Source organism: Typopeltis vanoorti, chromosome 14 (genome assembly GCF_054136105.1).
Source record: "Typopeltis vanoorti isolate ZY-2024b chromosome 14, IOZ_Tvanoo_1.0, whole genome shotgun sequence".
Classification (NCBI taxonomy): Eukaryota; Metazoa; Arthropoda; class Arachnida; order Uropygi; family Thelyphonidae; genus Typopeltis; species Typopeltis vanoorti.
This window is the reverse complement of record NC_143562.1, coordinates 78,271,204-78,291,115: the sequence shown is the minus strand read 5'-3', so window position 1 is coordinate 78,291,115 and position 19,912 is coordinate 78,271,204. Positions and strand designations below refer to the sequence as shown.

General features: G+C 36.1%; 1 protein-coding gene across 2 annotated transcripts in view; it reads left to right on the top strand.

Annotated features, from left to right (window-relative positions):
• IleRS-m (Isoleucyl-tRNA synthetase, mitochondrial) overlaps positions 1-19,912 on the top strand; it is a 384,064-nt gene that overhangs the window by 132,501 nt on the left and 231,651 nt on the right. For both annotated transcript variants that reach the window (XM_090403396.1, XM_090403397.1), the window contains exon 9: positions 18,581-18,696. In XM_090403396.1, the coding sequence (XP_090259522.1) occupies positions 18,581-18,696 (116 nt within the window). The remainder of the gene's footprint in view (positions 1-18,580; positions 18,697-19,912) is intronic.

Genomic DNA, 19,912 nt, shown 5'->3' with positions numbered 1-19,912 from the left:
GCAATTCCTAACATCGCCGAAGAACTATATTACTTTTCCAAGGGAGAGAACTTGCAAGACAATTGTTGAATAGTACCCAATTGTAGCCATTTCGCAAGAATGAGGAAGGAACCAGCAGAACTCACCCATACCCCCTCAAAAATCCTAGAACTTTACAAGATACTGAGAGCTAGTAAGTAGATTGCTCTATGTAAATGTCCAAGATTGTTTGTGTAGATAATCAATGCTAATCCTGTTTAATCAATTGTAGTACGTAGCAAGAAGTTAGAGAGCTGTGTTAGTCTGTGAATGGTATAAGTTTGTATGTTGCTTGTGTTAACTAATGCATAGAAAGTGTTACGTATAATTTGTCTTAATTTTTATAAAACTGAATGCAATTCTTTACGGGCTAAGGCCCTTTCATGTGATAAGTAAGTTGAGTGTGAGATTTCTTTGTTTAATGTCTCAAGTGATTAGCTTTACTTCATAAATTGTGATTCAAGCACGCGATATGCCCATTGCTGTTTGTAAAATATTTGTCTTAGTTAAAATAAACATGTTTTGTCTTGTAAATAGCCTGCGTGATCTTTGTTAACCAATGCACTGTCTCACAAAAACTAATCAGACCTGTATGACCAAGGTAAAGCAACCGCCATGACTGTACAATTCAGAGTTGCTTGAGATTAATGAACAAAGGATTCTTATATGTGCTTAGCAGAAAATTCTCATGTTTGTAAAGAATAAAAATTTTACATAGTCCCTGATGGTGCAGTCATTAACTAACATAAATTTTTCAAGGACTATTAAACATGAGCATTAGCAATCTAAATTGAGGATTTAAATTTGGTTTTGCCTTTAACTAGTTAACTAGAGGTTTTCCCTTATTTTTAGACACTAGCACATATAAGGGTATACCTTATGATGTTGAGGGAGGGGGGGTAAGTTAAGTGGATTGCAAACAGACTAAGGTCATGTTAAATTATCAGGCGTAAGTTTTAAGATTAGAACATTTTAGGCAAAGATAGAGGTTACCATCTCCGAAGGAATTTAACATAAACTCAAGCTGACACAGATATCAATGTAAAGTGGAGGGGATCATTAAAGATAAGAGTAACTAGAAAACAAAGACAATTACAAATGGTGCAAATGAACATCACAAAAATAAATAACTAATAAATATGTACAGAATATATGATAGTTCCATTGTACAAGGGTGGTGCAAAAATTGATGTGTTTAACTACCAACCTATCAGTATCTCTGGTGTGGAAGTGAAGATTTTAGAGAAGTTGGTAAGAACTCTCGTACAGAAATGGGTAGACAAACAAGCTATACTTGCTGCAAGGAGCAGCATGGATTTACTAAAGGAAGGTCATGTTTTAGCAATTTGCTCATTTTATAACGTTTTATCCAAGTTGGATAAAGGGAATGGATACACTATGATAATGTTGGATTTTTCTAAGGCATTTGATAGGATACCACATGAAAGGCTGTTGCATAAACTGGAGAATATGGAATTGGAATATAAACTCTTGACTTGGATCAGGGGATGGTTGACAGACACATATCAAAAAGTGGTATACAGTGAGTGTGAATCTGTAGATTGAATGTGACCAGTTGTGTACCTCAGTGTTACGGTCCTTGGGCCATTATTGTTCAATCTGTACATTAATGACATGAGATAGGGTCTAATATCAGATGTGCAATTGTTTGCTGATGATGCGAAGATAGGCAGGGCACTCAGGGATGCTACTGATATTCGGCACTTACAAAATGATTTGAATAGGCTGAAAATTTGGGCAAACGAAAATGGCAATCAGTTTAATGTCAGTAAGTATAAAGTTATGCATTTCGTGATGAGATTTCCAGCAGCATATTATATTAGTGGGTTATGCTACAAGAAACTGAGGAGACATGGGATCTTGGTGTGTTGGTGGAGAGGAATTTAAAGTACAAAGGTCACATAGCAAAAGGTGCAAATGCAACTCAGAAGATAATTGCGATGTTGAAGCAAACCTTGACATGTAAGGATAAGGCCTCTTTATAAGGCTTTGATAAGACTACACCTGGATTATTGTGTGCAGATTTGGTCTCCCAGATTCCAAGGAGATAAAGAAGCTGTGGAAAGGGTGCAAAGAAGAGTTACAAAGATTATATATGGATTATAGTATTTAGATTATGAGGACAGATTTATGAGTATGTCCGTTACAGACTGGTTTAACAGGAGAAAGTGGGGCAAAATGATAGAGGTATATAAACTTTTGAATACATATTATAGAATATTGTCTGATGAAATTTTTCATTATATGGAAAGTGGGGAGAGAACATGGGGAGCATCTATGGAAGTAAAGTTTGTTTACATCTAGAAAGATCTAGGAGCTAGGTTTTTCTCTCACAGAGCAGTGAGTGAGTGGAATAGTTTGCCTTTAGGAGTAGTGAGTGCATCTAGTGTGAATGAATTTAAGGGAAGGTATGACAGTTGGTTTGAGTGATTTATAGTCTCCCTTGATGAGTCCTTGACTCCTTCGAGTTCTCAGATAATAAAAATAAATAAAATTACAATAAAAGAATCGCTTTCAAAAAGCACCACTACAATGTCAATATGACAGCAGACAGTCAGTAAATTTTCAGTCATAAAGAAATAAAAAAAAAAAGCACGGTCATATAATAATCAGGTATTTGCATGAAAAATGATATAATAATATTTTCCATAAAGTGGATAACTGAAGGCCATCAGATCTTTAAATTTGGTTAGTATTGAAAGGCCTCACAACACTTTTTATATAATTGCTCTATAAGGAATCTATTTTTATGTAAAAGTAGATTCCTTATAGAGCAGTTTTCTTTTTTAGTTTTCTTCCAAAAAAAAACTATGTTTAGTTGAGATGGCATGTTCTGCTAGGCCAGACTGCCTAGATTCAAGATACTGGATATAAGAATTCATGTTGTTCTTCATGATGGATGGCTGGAGATCTCTCAGACTGTCAAAACTAAGACAAATCACAGGAGCTCTGTAAGGTTGAGTGGAGAAAGCTTGTCTTTAGTTGAAAGAAATATTTCTGACAATATGAAAGGATACTGCAATATTAAGAGGTTTTAGAACTTTCAGAAATATCTTGAATATAAGGGAGTGAAACATTTAGACTACATGCTTATCAGTCATAATGGATAATTACACAGTCTTGCCTCATAGCTTTAGTTGAATTGGCTATGATCAGAAACAACTATTGAGCCAGATATCCAGCAACTCTGCAATGCCGAGAAGCTCATCCATCTCATTAAAAGTAAATAGTAAATAATTATATCATATTATTTATTTGTTTAATCAAAATTAAAACTTTGTTTGATGATGATGATATACTTTTACTCGTTTACTTCCAAGTTAATTATGTTTCCATATATATTCAAAACATGCTTTTAGATTTATTATGTTATAAATGGCACAGTTTTTCCAAAATGTTGGTAATCCCACATACGTTTTTAAAAAAATTACATAACTTAGTGTTCCATAGAATTGTTTTAGGCATTTTACTTGTCCTTGGGCTTAGAAAGGATGAGAAACGCTGTCTGGCTATCTGAGCCGGGCCAGAGAGGATCACAGGTATCATGTATTGGCAAATCATTGCAGATGCTCAGTCATAGGTTGTGTGCGATACACTCGTATTTTGTGCTATTTTGCATTGAGTTTGTTGAAAAGCATGTCTTGAACTTGAAACTTCTTTCCATTTCTGAAGAGTAACCTTACCGTACATAAATTCTTCAATAAGATTGAAGTTAAGTTAAAGTTAAAATTTTAAAGTTAAATTTGTAAAAGATTTCATTTTGTTTTTTGGATTTTGTGCTTCAAATTATGGCTGAAAATCATACACAGAATATTTTATTGAACTATTTCAAAAAACCAAAATAGAATGATTCAAATGTTAGTAGCAATGTTGGCGCTATTAATATTGTCAATTCCGATTTGGATTCAGTTTCCCCAGTTGTAGGTCTGACAAAACCATCGAATTATCCAGAAGAAAGTACTTCCTTAGTTATTAATAATTCTCACGACATCGCATTTTTGAAAGAACAAACATTTAATTCTGACGATAATTTAGATATTGTGAAAAAGTTGTGGAAACCAGAACCAACTTTTAATTTTCCTGCAACCTGTGCTGCAATTCACAACCGAAGTTTTCAGTACACATGGTTTGAAAAATTTACATGGCTTGTGTACTCTCAAGTTGAAAATAGTGCGTACTGTAAATATTGTGTGTTTTTTGCACCTGCTAATGTTGGAAAATCTAAATCTGAAGTACCAGGGCAGTTAGTTATGCAAGGTTATAATAATGGGAAGAAAGCCATTGAAAAATTTATAATCATCAAAAAAAAAAATATCATATAACTGCTGTTATGACTTATGAAAGGCTAAACAATATTCGATATGGAAAATGTATTCCAATCAATCGACAAATTGATGTAGATAGTGCATCACAAGCTGCAGTTAATCGGAAACAATTAGAGCCGATTATAAAAACAGTAATTTTATGTGGTCAGCAAAATATACCCCTGAGAGGACATCGTGATTATGGAGAATTTTCATTTGAACAGGAGCCAATCACCAATGAAGGCAATTTTCGAGCTATTTGTTAAGAACGAGAATCGATGCGGGCGACAAAAACTTGGCTGAACATTTTAAATATTCTGCCAAAAACGCTACCTACATTAGCAGAAGCATAAAAAATCAAATTATAAATGCATGTAATGAAATCATTTTGAACCGTTTGGTCGAAAAAATTAATTCGGCGAAATGTTTTTCAATTTTTGCCAATGAAACTTCTGACATTTCTACCACTGAACATCTTTCCTTGTGTGCCAGGTATATAGACGAAGAAAATGACAACAAAGTTTGTGAACAATTTTTACAATTTGTTCCTGTAACAAGCACTACAGGAAAAACTTATCCAACAAAATATTAGAAAGCTTAAATAATTATGGCATCGATTTGTCATATTTACGTGGGCAAGGTTATGACGCAGCCGCATCAATGAGTGGAAAGTTTAATGGTGTCCAATTACACATATCAGCCATATATCCACAAGCTTCATATGTTCATTGTGCATCACATAGTTTGAATTTGGCAATTGAAATGCTGTATCTGTGACTGAAATAAGAAATTGTATTGGCATAATTGAAAATGTACACAATTTCTTCAGTATCCCTAAGAGACAGGACATCCTTGTTGACAACATTGATAAATATACACCTGTGAAAATATTTATGTCTCCATAAAGACAAGGCATTTTTACATAAAATTTTACCAAGTTCAAGCCCACTAAGAACTGTAATCTGTACATAGATGTTTGTTAAATGTAAATAATCCCTATGGGAATTGTATATGCTCTCTACCAAATAAGAGAATATTCTAGAAGGTGTAGGATTGAGGCAATACCTTGCCACTAGTAAACAGTGTATTTTTAGCTCCTTATAAAGACATCAAATTTTGTGTGTGTATTCTAATGGAAACGCTCAAGGTCAGTGCTAGATGGACCGACAAAAGCTTCAAACAAATGTCCACTGCCAGAACGAATAGGATTTGGGGAGTGTTGGAGAAAAACAATGGAAGGGTCAGTCAGAGAAAGGGATCAAGGGTTTTCACCGAAATGTTCGGGGGGTCCCATATCTCCGTGCAAGGATTCGTGAGTGAATAAAAGGCGTTGGCAAAAAGATCGCGTGATTGGATGATTCAGTTCCAGAAGTTTTCATCGGTGACCCAGAGATCGTTGGTCAGTCGGCAGTTATCCGCCAGATGTACGCCATCGTGAACGTGACTTGGAGAAAGTATGCCAGAGGCCTAAAGGAAGGATGAGAGGAACCGATCTGCCAGGCAATGAATAGATCCCTGATGACAACTCTACACTGGGAGCTGTAGTCCAAGGAGAAGGAATCTTCAAGCGGAAGGAAATTGCTCCGTTGCCTTCTATGCACATGCAACTACTCCGTAAACCGAAGAATCTCCACTCGTATCCCGGGAAAATACTGACTCCGCAGGCCGTCAAAAAGTCTATCGCCGGCACAAGCAGGGAGAGAAAACCCGACACAGAAGAAAAAGGAACAGAGCTCCAGTGTGAAGCCAGATCAATAGAGGGTAGTCACCACCAAAGTGGGTGGATCTGTTTTTCCAATTTTTCTTTGAGTTTTTAAGGGACCTTTTATTAGTGGACTGTAAAGTAGAGGCTGATCAAAATAGGCATAATTAACAGTTGAAGATTAGAAGTTAAAATAATTGTCAGGAATTTGTATGTGAAATATGTCAGAGCGTAACTGTTTGCCAAATTGGTGAAATTTGCCTATAGAATATTCCCAGCATAAAAAGGAAGGAGCGTTTGTGTATAAAAGATATGGTCTATGTGCTCGATATTTAAGAGTTAACAGTTAAGTAACATGTACCAATGCTCAGCATAAATGATTTGTGTAATAATAGGAAACCTAGTTAATTATGTGATATAATTTGTGTGACTAAAATACAGGAATTTAACTAATTGATTTATATAGATCTGAATTGAGATACTTTATTCTATTATTGCAAGCTTAGTGTAAATTGTTTTATGCGAATTAAATTTGTTGTTTAAATATTAATAGAGTGTCGGCCGATATTTAATTCTTTGATGCACTGTTCTCAAAAACAACCGAGCTTGTGAGTGGGGAAGATAGATAATTAATACAAAATTAAAATAATGGGGTAGCCACGACTGTATATGATTGCAAGGAAGGATATCTACCGAAAGTAGTAATATTTCATGCCTTAAAAGGAACTCCTGAGGCACAGTCACTAATTCAAATAAATATCTAGAGATCCTTGGCATAAAAATAGGAATGCTGGAGGTATATAAGGAACAGAAGGGCATAAGTATAAAGTTAATAGAGGTATATAAGGGAACAAGACAACATTAAAGATTTAGGAATTGACATAAGGATAAAGATAATATTCTAGGAATAAAAAAAAAATTTATATGAAGATAAGGGAAGAAACAACAAACGATGAAAGAGGAGAATACAGAAGCAACAACAAAAAAATTAAAACCCATGCGACAGACAAATTTACACAGCGGATACTAAGAGACAGAAAGCTGTCTCTTAGTATCCGGTATTGCCCTACTAGGTGTGGGTGGAATGCCCTGAAGCCATCATGACCATGGTGGAATTATATGATGCAGTGATTCATAGTCTTGAGACAATCATTTCTTGGGAAGACTGAGACTCGTTCTCTAACGCAAAACTTTTGAATAATTCATTGTTTGAATTTGGTTTTATAATATCTCTATTTAGCTTGCAAAAAATATTTGCATACACCTTACCATTGTCTAAAATAATGCAAAAATCTGACAGTGACCTCTTATTGCCCTAAATTTTGTTGATGATGTTGTGGCTCAATTAAATACCATTCATGAAACACCAGAGTCTTCATTTAAAGATATTTACGATGAAGCATGTATAAAAGCCAATAATTTTAATATTGACATTAAAAAGCCTAGAATTTGGTGCTTAAAAAACATCAAAACAAACATTAAGGTCCAATTTTTCAGCTGATTCGATAGAAGAGTATTTCAGGAGAATTATTTTCATTCCATTTATTGATCAAATATTGACTCGACTTCAGGATCATTTCACTCGGCACCGCAACATTTTGATTTTTTTTTTCTTCTCTTCTACCAAATGGAAAAGATGCTCCAACAGCAAATGCAATGGAAGATTTTCGTCAGTTGTGTGAATTTTATGCTGGTGATTTGCCTTATAGAAATCCAGCAATTTTGAATGCTGAATTCAAGTTGTGTTATAAGAAATTTGAAAAACAGTTTGCAACAGCTCCATGCAAAAATGCCGTTGATGCAGTTTCAAAGCGTGACAAAATGATATATCCTAACATCTATAACTTATTAAAAATATTTGCGACGCTTCCGGTAACAATATGCGTCAGTAAAAGGTCATTTTCTATCTTACGCCTTTTAAAAACATATTTAAGATCTACCATGACACAATCACGATTGAACAGACTGGCTTTGCTGTATATACACAGAGAGATTAATATAACCATGACTGAAATAATTCAAGAGCTTTGTAAAAAGAAAAGAAAACTGGAATTTATTCCTTATTATAAATTATAAATATAATCACCTAATGAATTTTATTTAATGACTTTTAGTTGGAAAATATTTTTATCCGTTCAACTCTTCCCCCCCCCCCCCCCGATTAAATCCTGGGTGCACCACTGGATACAACTACCAGTTTAATATAAACCAAAATATACACTCGACGTTTCGACCTTCACATTAAGGTCATTTTCTGGAGTATATGTATATATACAAGAAACAAAGAGCACTACAATCTGCATGGCATGCTAAAGTTACTGATCAACCTTTAAAATTATTTGCCTGACCTTTGGTGCTTAAAAAAAAAAAACCTCACTACATCAAAGCTAGAGTCCTGTCGTTATGATTATTATTATTATCTATTAGGTTGCAAAGTTAAATTGAGCTAAAGAGTAACATGTTCATATAGAAAATAATAAATAAATAAATAAACAGAAAATAAAATTACTTATATAAGTATACATATAAATAAATGAGTGTTATGGTTTTACTGTAATCTATATTACTTTTTGATGAAGTTTTATGAAGAATTTTATTAATAGTATTTTTGCTATATCCATTATTTATAAATGTATTGCTAATAATTTTTAATTCTTGTTTAAGAGCTTGTTCATTAGAGCGAATTTTATAGCCCTGTTTTTGAGGGTGTTGATGACTCCAAATTTTTGTGAAGGGTGGTGATATGAGTTAGCATATATATATATATATATATATATATATATATTGGCCGGTGTGTGTAGGCTTGCAGTAAACAGTGAAGGATAGACTGCCTGAGGGGATGTGTGACTAGTGTATCCAGGAATGGGAGCGAGTTCTGATTTTCAATTAAGTCTGTGACCTCTTGGTGTTAGACACTGTTAAAAAACTAAACCCTATTACGCCCATTCTCCCAGAATATATATGGTGTTCCAAGGTACAAAAACATAACGTTTTGCTTTGGCCAATAGTTGAGAGAATGGACAGCCCTAATTATCACCTAGCCAAGAAAGTAGTGTCAACACTCAAGGATTTGGTAGGTCATTCCCCCTCCTATATAATGAACATGCAACACATCAGAAACAAAATTAAAATCATAACACTCAGCAAAGATGATTTATTAGTCAGTTTTGATGTTTCTGCCCTTTTCACAAATGTCCCAATCAATGACACAATTCTTATACATAACAAATTTCAGCCCGATATTACGCTCTTGTTGTCCACATACTACATTCCAGTCACTTCGTGTGACAAAATAAATTTTACTTACAAAAAGAAGGGACGGCTATAGGCTCACTACTACCCCCCCCCCCCCAATTGCTAATTTTTATATGAAAGCTTTTGAGCAACGTGCTCTTCATTCCTTTACTCTAAACCTTACAGTGTGGCTTAGATACCTTGACAATGTTTTCGGTATCTGGCCACACGGCTGCCAAACATTAAACATATTCCCTAACCACCTGAACAAACAACATGAGCATATGCAATTTACTATTGAAATTGCAAATCAGAACTCACTCCCATTCCTGGATACACTAGTCACACGTCTTTTCTCAGGCAGTCTATCCTTACTCTAATGAACATGCTCTTAAACAAGAATTAAAAATTATTAGCAATACATTTATAAATAACGGATATAGCAAAAATACTTTTAATAAAATTCTTCATAAAGCTTCATCAAAAAGTAATATAGATTACAGTAAAACCATAACACTCCCATACATTAAAGGGTTATTGGAAAAAATTAATAGAATCCTACATCATTATAATCTTAAATGCCACTTTTTAAACCACCTTTAAAATTAAAAAACATATACAACTCCTCTAAGGATCCTCTTCCCCCATTGGCACATCCTGGAGTTTATTACGTCTATTGCACCTGTAACTTACCTCTTTTGGGGAAACTGGACATACAATCCCTATTCGTTAAAAAAAAAAATAAAGACACAAATGACACATTAAATATAATAATTTTGGTGAAGCAGGCCTCTCAGATCACACTCTTAACACCCTACATCGAATTGATTGGAAAAAGTACTTGTTCTTTGCATCATACAAAAACTTGGTATGAACGGAAATTTAAAGAATCCTGTGAAAATTTGATTAACCACCCTAATCTTAATGATAATGGGGGCTTAAAAATCCCCAGAATTTGGATGGCACACATTCAGCCCACTTTGTTTCCAGCAAACCCCGACTTTAGGACCCTAAGCAGTTTTCATTTTTTATTGGCCACTATCCATACCAGTTGCAATTTATATGTCTACTTATATTACTAATTTTATTTTCTGTTTATTTATTTATCTATTATTTTCTGTATAAACATGTTACTCTCCAGCCTAATTTAACTCTGTAACCTAATAGATAATAGTAACAGGTCTCTAGCTTTGATGTAGCGAGGTTTTTTTTTTTTAGCACCAGAGGTCAGGCAAATAGTTTTAAGTTGATCAGTAACTTTACCGTGCCGTGTAGATTATAGTGCAGCTTGTTTCTTTGTAAATATACATATACTCCAGAAGATGAACTTAATGTGAAGGTCAAAAATTCGAGCGTATATTTTGGTTTATATTAAACTAAAGTTTTACTCTAACATGGTAGATGTATACATAATTTTCATAATGTATTCTGATCACCGTATAAGCATGAAAGAAAGAACTAGCTTTTTAATACTACATTAATATCTCAATTTAGTCACATCATACAGTATGTACATGCTGCTGCTATCATTTGAAATAATCCATTGTTAGAATTTTACTATATATAACCATTCCTGTACAGAAATAATACAGATTACTGATAATACTATCAGTAATTCTGACAGTTAATAAAATGTTATTATCAATTCTTCTATTTGTGTAAAAACATATTCATTATTATGACAAGTGCCTCTGAAAACAAGATAGACCTTTGGAGATGTGATCAGCTATCCCAGTGGCAAAATTAATTTTTATGTATGTAAAAAAAAGAGATTCCCAAGCATACTGCAGATGTTGAGGAGGAGTGGAAGCTGTTCAGAACAGCTGTCACTGCCTCTGCACTCTCATGCTGCGGCAGAAAGCAGGTCGGCGTGGCAACGGGTAGTGAGAAAAGGACACCTTGGTGGAACCAAAAAGTCCAAAAAACTGTCCAGGCAAAAAAAAAAAAAAAAGAGTCCTACCTAACGTGGCTTAGGATCAGGTCACCTGAGATGCGTTTGCGGTATACTGAGGCACAAAAAGCTGCTGCTGAGGCAGTAAAGACAGCAAAGCAGAAGGCTTGGGAATCCTTTGGAGAAAGATTAGACTCATCCTATGCAAACAAAGTATTCTGGCAGACCATCTGTGGCCTTCGAAAGAGGAAATCGTGCACAGCAAGGGCAATTAAGGCCTCTGATGTTGCACTTTTAACAACCGAGAAGGATATCCTCCACAGATGGAGGGAATACTTTGAGAGCATTCTTAACCTGGGTGGCCCAGCAGCTGTGGACATCCAAGAGGTGAAGATCGGGGCAATGACTAGTTTCAGCAGGAGGTCCATTTAGCAATGAAATCGCTAAAAACTCGAGTGTGTCAGGCTGCTTGGATATCTGGGCGAGCACCAAAGCAATGGCAGACAGGAATAATAATACCAGTCTTCAAGAAGGGAGACCAGAAGGATTGCAGTAACTATCGTGGCATCTCTCTGCTCAGCCTGCCTGAGAAAGTGTATGCTAGGTGCTTGGAAAGACGTTGCAGGAGCATAGTTGAGTCAAAGATCCAGGAAGAACAATGTAGCTTTCGTCCTGATAGAAGCACAAATGACCAAATCTTCACTTTAAGGCAAGTCTTTGAGAAATCTTGGGAATATGCCAAGAATGTCTACACATGTTTAGTGGACTTGGAGAAGGCATATGACCGGGTTCCTCGGGATAAGCTTTGGCAAGTAGTACAGGAGTATGGAGTGGATGGCCAGCTATTAGCTACCATCAAGTCCCTGTATGAATGCCCAGAGTTTTGTGACAAGGGTAAACAGCACAAAGTCTGAACCTTTCACAGTCTCCTTTCACCCCCTCCTTTTCATAATATTTATGGACTGGATTGATAGGCACAGCCGAGGCAGTGAGTGTGTCAGAATTGGAAGATGTTGCATTGGACATCTGCTTTTTGCAGATGACCTAGTTCTGCTTAGCTCTTCCACAGATGACCTCCAGCGGATAGGTTTGTAGCTGTTTGTGCAGACGCTGGAATGAAGATCAGTGTGGCCAAAACTGAAACATTTGTGGTCTCAAGACAACCATCCCAGTGCACTCTACATGTAAGTGGAGTCCCAATTAGACAGGTGGAGAAGTTTAAATACCTTGGGTCCATATTCAAGAATGATGGAAAATGGGACATAGAGCTAAATACTCGAATTGGCTTAGCAAGCTCAATATTGCAGGAGCTTGGTCATTCGGTAGTATTAAAGCCGGAGTTAAGCCAGAAGGCAAAGCTGGCTGTCTTCAATACAGTCTATGTCCCCATCCTCACCTATGGTCATGAGAGTTGGGTAATGACCGAAAGAATGCGGACATGAATCCAAGTGGCTGAAATGAGGTTCCTTCAAGGGGTTAGGGGGACTGACAAGACTCAACATGGTTAGAAGCTCTGCAATTCGGGAAACCCTCAATACTCAACGGCTGCTTCTCCGTGTTGAGAGATCACAGTTACGTTGGTACGAGCACCTGGTCAGAATGCCATAAGCAAGGCTCCCTCAGCAGGCCCTCTTTGCCAAGCCAGAGGATGGGAGACTACGTGGAAGGCCAAGGACTCGCTGGATAGATTATATCCAAAACCTTGGATGGACACGTTTGGGAATCCCACCAGAACACCTGAGCTTGGTGGCAGAGGATCATGACCATTGGAAGTTCCTCTTGCAGCTGTTGTCCCCACAACCCAATTAGGAAAGGTGGGCCTTTCCTAATTGGGTTGTGGGGTTGCTCTCCTTTCCACAACACCATCAAATAAAGGGTTAAATAGACTTTTGTGGCTGTTTTCCGAGTTTCAAAAATGTTTGGTATATTATTATTATTATGGGCAACTCCGAGGAGTCCTTAGACTGATTGAGAGAGGCCCTAAACACCATGTCAAGAACGTCCAACATTTGAGCAGTAGCTATCAAACTTTGCTTTGAACTCATTTGAACTCAACTTTTTCACTTTCAGTACATGGCACCCACAACAGACTCTGGCAACCTGTTCCACTAATTCAGTACTCTCCAAGCAAAAAAAAAAAAACCTAGGTTTAACACCCTTGCTAACTACACCCTTACTTAGTTTCCATGGATGGCCCTTAGTTCTCTCACTGCTAGACCTGTTTTGAAAAAATTCCTCTGAATTAATCTTGTAAAAACTCTTCAGTAATTTGTATGTTTCAGTCATATCACCCCTTTTCCATCTATCAACCAGTTTCTGTAATTCACAAATCTTCAACCTGTTCTCATAAGGTTCATTCTGTAGACCAGCTACCATCTTGATCACCCACCTCCGGATCCTCTCCACCTTTTTCCTCATCACCAAGAAACCCTGGTCCCCAAATCTGCACACAGTAGTCAAAATAGGGTCTTATCAAGGCTTGATAAAGAGAAACAATAACCCACTTGTCTCTGCTCATCAAAGTATTCTTCAGTAACCAAGTGATCTGATGAGCTGCTTTATCATAAATAATCATAAACTTCAATTTTATCAAACACTTAGCTGGCATCATCAATATCTATCAGAGGATTAAACTAGTTGTTAAAAGGCTTAGTCTTGAATTTACATATACATTGTGAGAAAACACATTCAAACACGAACTAATTCTTCGATGAAGTTTCTTACATTTAGTTTCACAAGGAAATGTTTTATAATATCAAGTTTGATATTATAAAACATTCAAGCTTGACTAGCTGGCTCCAGCAACACGAAATTTGACCAAGTTCTCTGGACACAAGCAACACTATCACACGTTAGTTATTGAATAGATATTCTTACCAGTATGATCATCATAGCTTGCACATTATGGAAAACTATTACAACACTTCTAGGCACTCGATAATCTTCCACTATAGGCAACGCAAAACTTATGGTATTCCTGAGTTCAATAACTTATTTGTTAAGACTGGAAAATGTATTTTCTTGCTTGTAATAACTTATCTTACGATAAATCTCGATCATATTATTATCCTTTCACTCGGGTAAATTCCTTTACAAGGTGACAGGAAACTATAAATAAATATGAGTTCGAAGTAAGATTCATTAAAATCAGAACAAGTTTCCAAATCTTTGTTACGTTGTATGATCCCAGGTTAGATCACATCTCACGACCTTCCTACACTCTCTCCATTTTCTTTCTGGTTCCTTCTTCCTCTGTCTCCTAAATCCTCTCTCTTTTTCCTGCCCAAACTTGTTTTTCTCCACTCTCTCAGTTTACAACGAAATTCCCACGTGATCGTTGTACAGTTCCCAACGCTAAGGCACACGCTATCTCAAAATAACTTAGTTTTCTGACAGCAACCAATCAAATCACATTAGCAGAGTCCCTTAGAAATACTTTCACTTTCAGTAACAACAAATAAAATGCATATATTACAGATCGCTTAAGATACATTTACAAGTTAATATGAATTTATATAAGATAAATAACTAAAATAATTCTTCTTCTTCTTCTTTCACTCTGCTTTATCCCATGTTAAATGGGGTCGGCGCACGAATCTTTAACCTTCCTCTTCCAAGTTCTCCGGTCCAGGGCATCCTTTGGACTCCATCCTTTCTCCCTAAGATCCTCTGTCATCTTATCCCTCCACCTGAGCTTGGGCCTGCCTCTTTTCCTCCTTCCCTCCAACTCCATATACTCCACTCGTTTACCAACATACTCCTCACCCTTCCTCTCAACATGTCCAAACCACCTCAGCCTACTTTCTTGTATCTTCTTGCCAATTGGTCCCACCTTAACCGTCCCTCTGATGTAGTCATTCCTTATCCTGTCCTTCTTTGTCGCAGCACTCATCCATCTCAACATCCGCATCTCCGCTACCTCCATCTTCCTCACCTGTGCCTTGGTTATAGGCCACGTCTCCGCACGATGGAGCATCGCCGGCCTCACCACCATCTTATAGAGCTTTCCTTTCCTCTTACAACTCACTCTCTTGTCGCACAGGACCCCCGCTCATCTTCCTCCAATTCATCCAACTGCATGTTATTCGGTGCTGTATTTCCTCATCCAGGTCACCATTCCTCTCGACAACCGACCCAAGGTACTTGAATTTCTTCCCTGAAATTAGCCTTTCACCCTGGAGTCGTATGACGATATCCTCGTCACTCCCCATTGACATATGTTCAGTCTTCACCCGGTTAATTCTCATGCCGCTCTCCTCCAATGCCTTTCTCCACTCTTCCAGGGTATTTTCAAGCTTCTCTCGGGATGATTCGCATAGAACAATGTCATCGGCAAACAGCATGCTCCATGGTGCCTCCTTCTTGACATCCTCCACTAGTACATCCATGACCAGGTCAAAGAGGTAGGGGCTCAGAGCTGACCCTTGGTGTAGCCCTACGACAATAGGGAACCCTTCTGTCATGCCGACACTAGACCTGACCTGAGTTTCTGTTCCCTCATACATCTCCTTCACCAACCTCACGTACTTCTCCGACACCCCCTTCTTCCTCATACACTTCCATACCTCCTGCCTGGCCACTCTGTCATATGCCTTTCCGAGATCTATAAACACCATGTGCAGATCCACTTGCATCTCTCTATATTTCTCCGTCAATCGCCTTAGTGCAAATATTGCATCCATTGTCCCTCTTCCTGGCATAAATCCAAACTGCTCCTCACCAATTTTCGTTTCCTGCCGTAACCTTGCTTCAGTTACTGTTTCCCATATTTTTAATGTGTGTGACATCAGCTTGATTCCTCTATAGTTGCCACAGTCTTGAACATCTCCTCTTCCTTTGTAGATTGGGACGAGAATACTTTTCCTCCATTCCTCTGGTATCTTTTCCTGTTGGGCTATTTAAACATCAGATCCCATAACATATCCATGCCATCACTGCCCAAACTTTTCCATACTTCCCCAGGTATCTGGTCTGCTCCCACAGCCTTTCCATTCTTCATTTTTCTCAGTACCCAAACCACTTCCTCTCTACTTATGTCTTGCACCGGTCTCTCATTTACCTCTCCATCCTCGCAACTCTCTCTTGGATTCTCCTCATTTAGTAGTTTTCGGAAATATTCTTTCCATCTTCCTCTGATTTTGTCCTCGTCTTGTAATACTTCTCCTGAGGCATCCTTTATCTGCTTGACTGATGTTATGTCTTTCGAGGCCTTATCTCTGGCTTTCGCTATTCTCAACAACTGAGCTTCGCCACCATTTCTCTCCAGTTCTTCATAAACCTCATCAACTGCCCTCGCTTTCGCCCTTGCCACAGCTCTCTTTGCATTTTTCTTTGCTGAAATAACTAAAAAAATTACAATTATTATTTCAATGAACAAAAAACAGTAAGTGTTTAAATTACAATTTACTTAGGAGCAAACTTAGCTCAGGAAATGCAATTCATGTTAAATCAAATGAAGTATTAATAATCATAAAATTCTTCATTCACAATTTAACACTTACACATTGTAACAAGAGTCCAGTACTTACTCTATCACTTGTGGGTAATTTTCATAAAACAGTTTAAGAGAAAGGATATGAAGAGCAAGACATCAGCTAGATCAAGAATGGCATGCATATTTGACACTGTTAATCTTCCTACCTCTTCTGTCCTAGGATATGTTGAGCCTTTCATGAATGATGATTCACCATTTTCTCCTGTCTTGCACAAGATTTCTCATTTTCTGGCTTATGAAGTTTATGGGGTTTGTTTTGTGATCCTTTCATCTGTCCATCCAGCACCTGATATAGACTCTGGATGTATTCTAACTCTGTCAGTGATTCTTGTCATTTGATATTATCTATAATCGTATCTGATTTATCAAGTTCATTGGTTTGAATTCTGTTCACTGTGTTTTATTAATTTTTCTGGGGACATTTCTTTCAACATCTTTTCTAATTGTCCATGTCTTAGCTCCATAGAGGGGTAATAAGAATAACGATTCAATCATAGAGCTTTAGTTTCAAGTGTTTCATTACTTTTCCATATTTTTTCCAATTTAGTCATCATTGCCCATCTTGTTGGGATTTTATTGTTAATTTAATGTTGAAGTATCTTTTAAAATAGATGCGATCTGTGAACCTAAGTATTACTTGTTCTATTATGTGATTATTTAAAATTATTGTTACTTCTTCTATCTTCTCTGTAGTTTTAGATTTGTTGATATCTTATATTTTTACAGGTTTTGTCTAATTTTGTTATCTGATAGTGAGGATTGGGGTTTAATATTATGTTTAATTATGGTGTTATTTGCATATTTTATAAAAACATTGTCTGCCTCTTATCATTATTCCTTTCTTTTCCTGTTTTGCATTATTAATAACATCCTCTATAATGAATTTAAAAAGTTAGAGGTGAGAGTGGGCAGTCTTGTGTCACACAATGACTAACTGTGCATTGATATTAACATATTTCACCATTTCATGAATATTCTGATAATATACAGTTAGAGTATTTCATAATCTATATCTTTATTATATAGGATTTGAGTAATTTTTCTCTATTACTAGAGATGAATGGTTGTTTGAAATCAACAATGAGCAATAAAGATTGATGTCTTTTTTCTCATACTATACCTAGACACCTTATTAATATGAAAAAATAATTGTTATAATAACTGATTGAATTGACAAATTCATTTGTACTATTTCAATTATGCAGAAATTGCTTGTTATGTTTAAATATATATATATATATTTAGGCTATTTTTGTTAATTTACTATCGAAAAAATATACCAAAGAGTATAACACTAATAAATTAAAATAAATCCTAAAAAAAGTCTGTGGATATACCTGTTATTCTTGAATCAAAGGAAATATTTTATTGTTTTCATCCATGGAAACAAAAATAATTTCTTGTCAAGCATAATTACAAACGCATCTGGTAGTGTTGCTTTCTCTATCTTATATGCATATAAATGTTGGTGGTTAAATTGTAATATAAAGTAATACAAAATTATATTTGTGTTATACCTGTAGTATACAGAACTATATGGTATATTTTAAACTAGTGGTATTTGTAGCATACTAAATTCTAAAATGATGAACATGTAACTGGAATTTTGCTGTCTTCTTTTCCTGTGTGCATGTGGCTGCATGCTGCTTAGACATCTTTAGAAATATTTGCAGCTTATTAAATTGTATATTTATTTTGTTCTTGTGATGTTGTGAATGAATAATGTGAAATGAAGAGACCAGAAACAGGATTGGATACATTTTATAATTATATTGGGTGGTCACTTATATATATATTTAGGTATACTAGGTGCATTAAAATGTGCTATTACATAGTCTATTCTATTATTCTGATCATTAAATAACACATTTTTATAAGAAATGTTCATCACACACTTTGTTCTTGAAATTATTTAGATATTCCTTGGTAAAGTCAGAAAAGTTTCAAGAACTGTTTATTGTTGCATCAGAAATGAACACTCAGTTAGAAGAGAAATTAGGAGATCGATTTTCATCTCTTTTCAGTTTTGAAGGTAAATCTTTTTAATAGGCTAAGTAGGAATTGCATACAAGTATTATAATAGATACAGTAAAAATAATTTGAGAATAAACTTACTTTAAGGCGATAATGCTTTAATGAGCAATAAAAAGACTAAAACTATATCAAAAAATTATAATATAGTGAGGGTTAATTCGTCACCTTTCACACCGTTTTGCTATTGACAAATAATCCCTCATCACATTTAATATTTTCATCATAGTATTTTTATTGCTCATTTTAGTACTGATTTGGCTAAAGACTCATGAAGACTTACTGCTGATTTATAGAAGAGGATGGCATCATCTTCATAGAGTAAAGGTCCTAAAATCTCCTATTTCTGACATGTCTTCTTGGGAGGGTACAAGATATTACAATAGTATTATATGAAAAGTTACATCATTACTAACTTCCTATTGAAAATTTTCCTCCAGATTAATCTGTTATCTGTCAAGGATCCAATATTATCAGATCTTATATTTCTAACTTCTAATGGACTTCTTGCTGTATCAATCCACCTAGAGCTTGTTCTTCCTCTGGATCTTTTTCCTGCCAGCCTGGCATGTTTTGCTAATCTTTCATTTTCCATTCTGTTTAAGTGACCATACCATACCACTTGAGATTAGCTCGTCTAATATATTCTGGAATGCTAAGAATGATCTTTCCTAATATCCTCATTTTTAATATGATATTACCATTGATGCCATCTGTTCACTCCCCTAATCTTTCTCCAAACTCTCATATCAGTGGTCTCCAGTCTTTCGTTAAATGTTTTATATCTAACTGAGCTCTCAGATCCGTAAGTTAAAATTGGTTGAAACTAAAAACTATTATTTTTCACGGAATAACAGTATAATAAAATATTAACTTTAATTAGCACCTTCCTATATTTTGGCAACATTACATTGCCATCATTAGGAATCACAAAAACAATGATATGTGCATGCAGGCACTAATACTTGGGCCTAAAGTCCTAAATGGCACTCCCTACTGGGCTAGATTTGGTGGTCTTGGCTGTTGGGCTGAAGATCTGAGGATGGATGCCTCCCAAATTTGTTGAGGTTTAGAGAGGCAGATTCAAGGAATAGTCTCTTATACTAGTATTTGCTGCAATGTGATAGAGTGGCCTTCTTCCTGCATACCCTATGGTGGGTGTCTAAAGCATGGTCCTGAGTGGCTGTAATGGTGGAACTGGATGTAGTTCTTGTGTT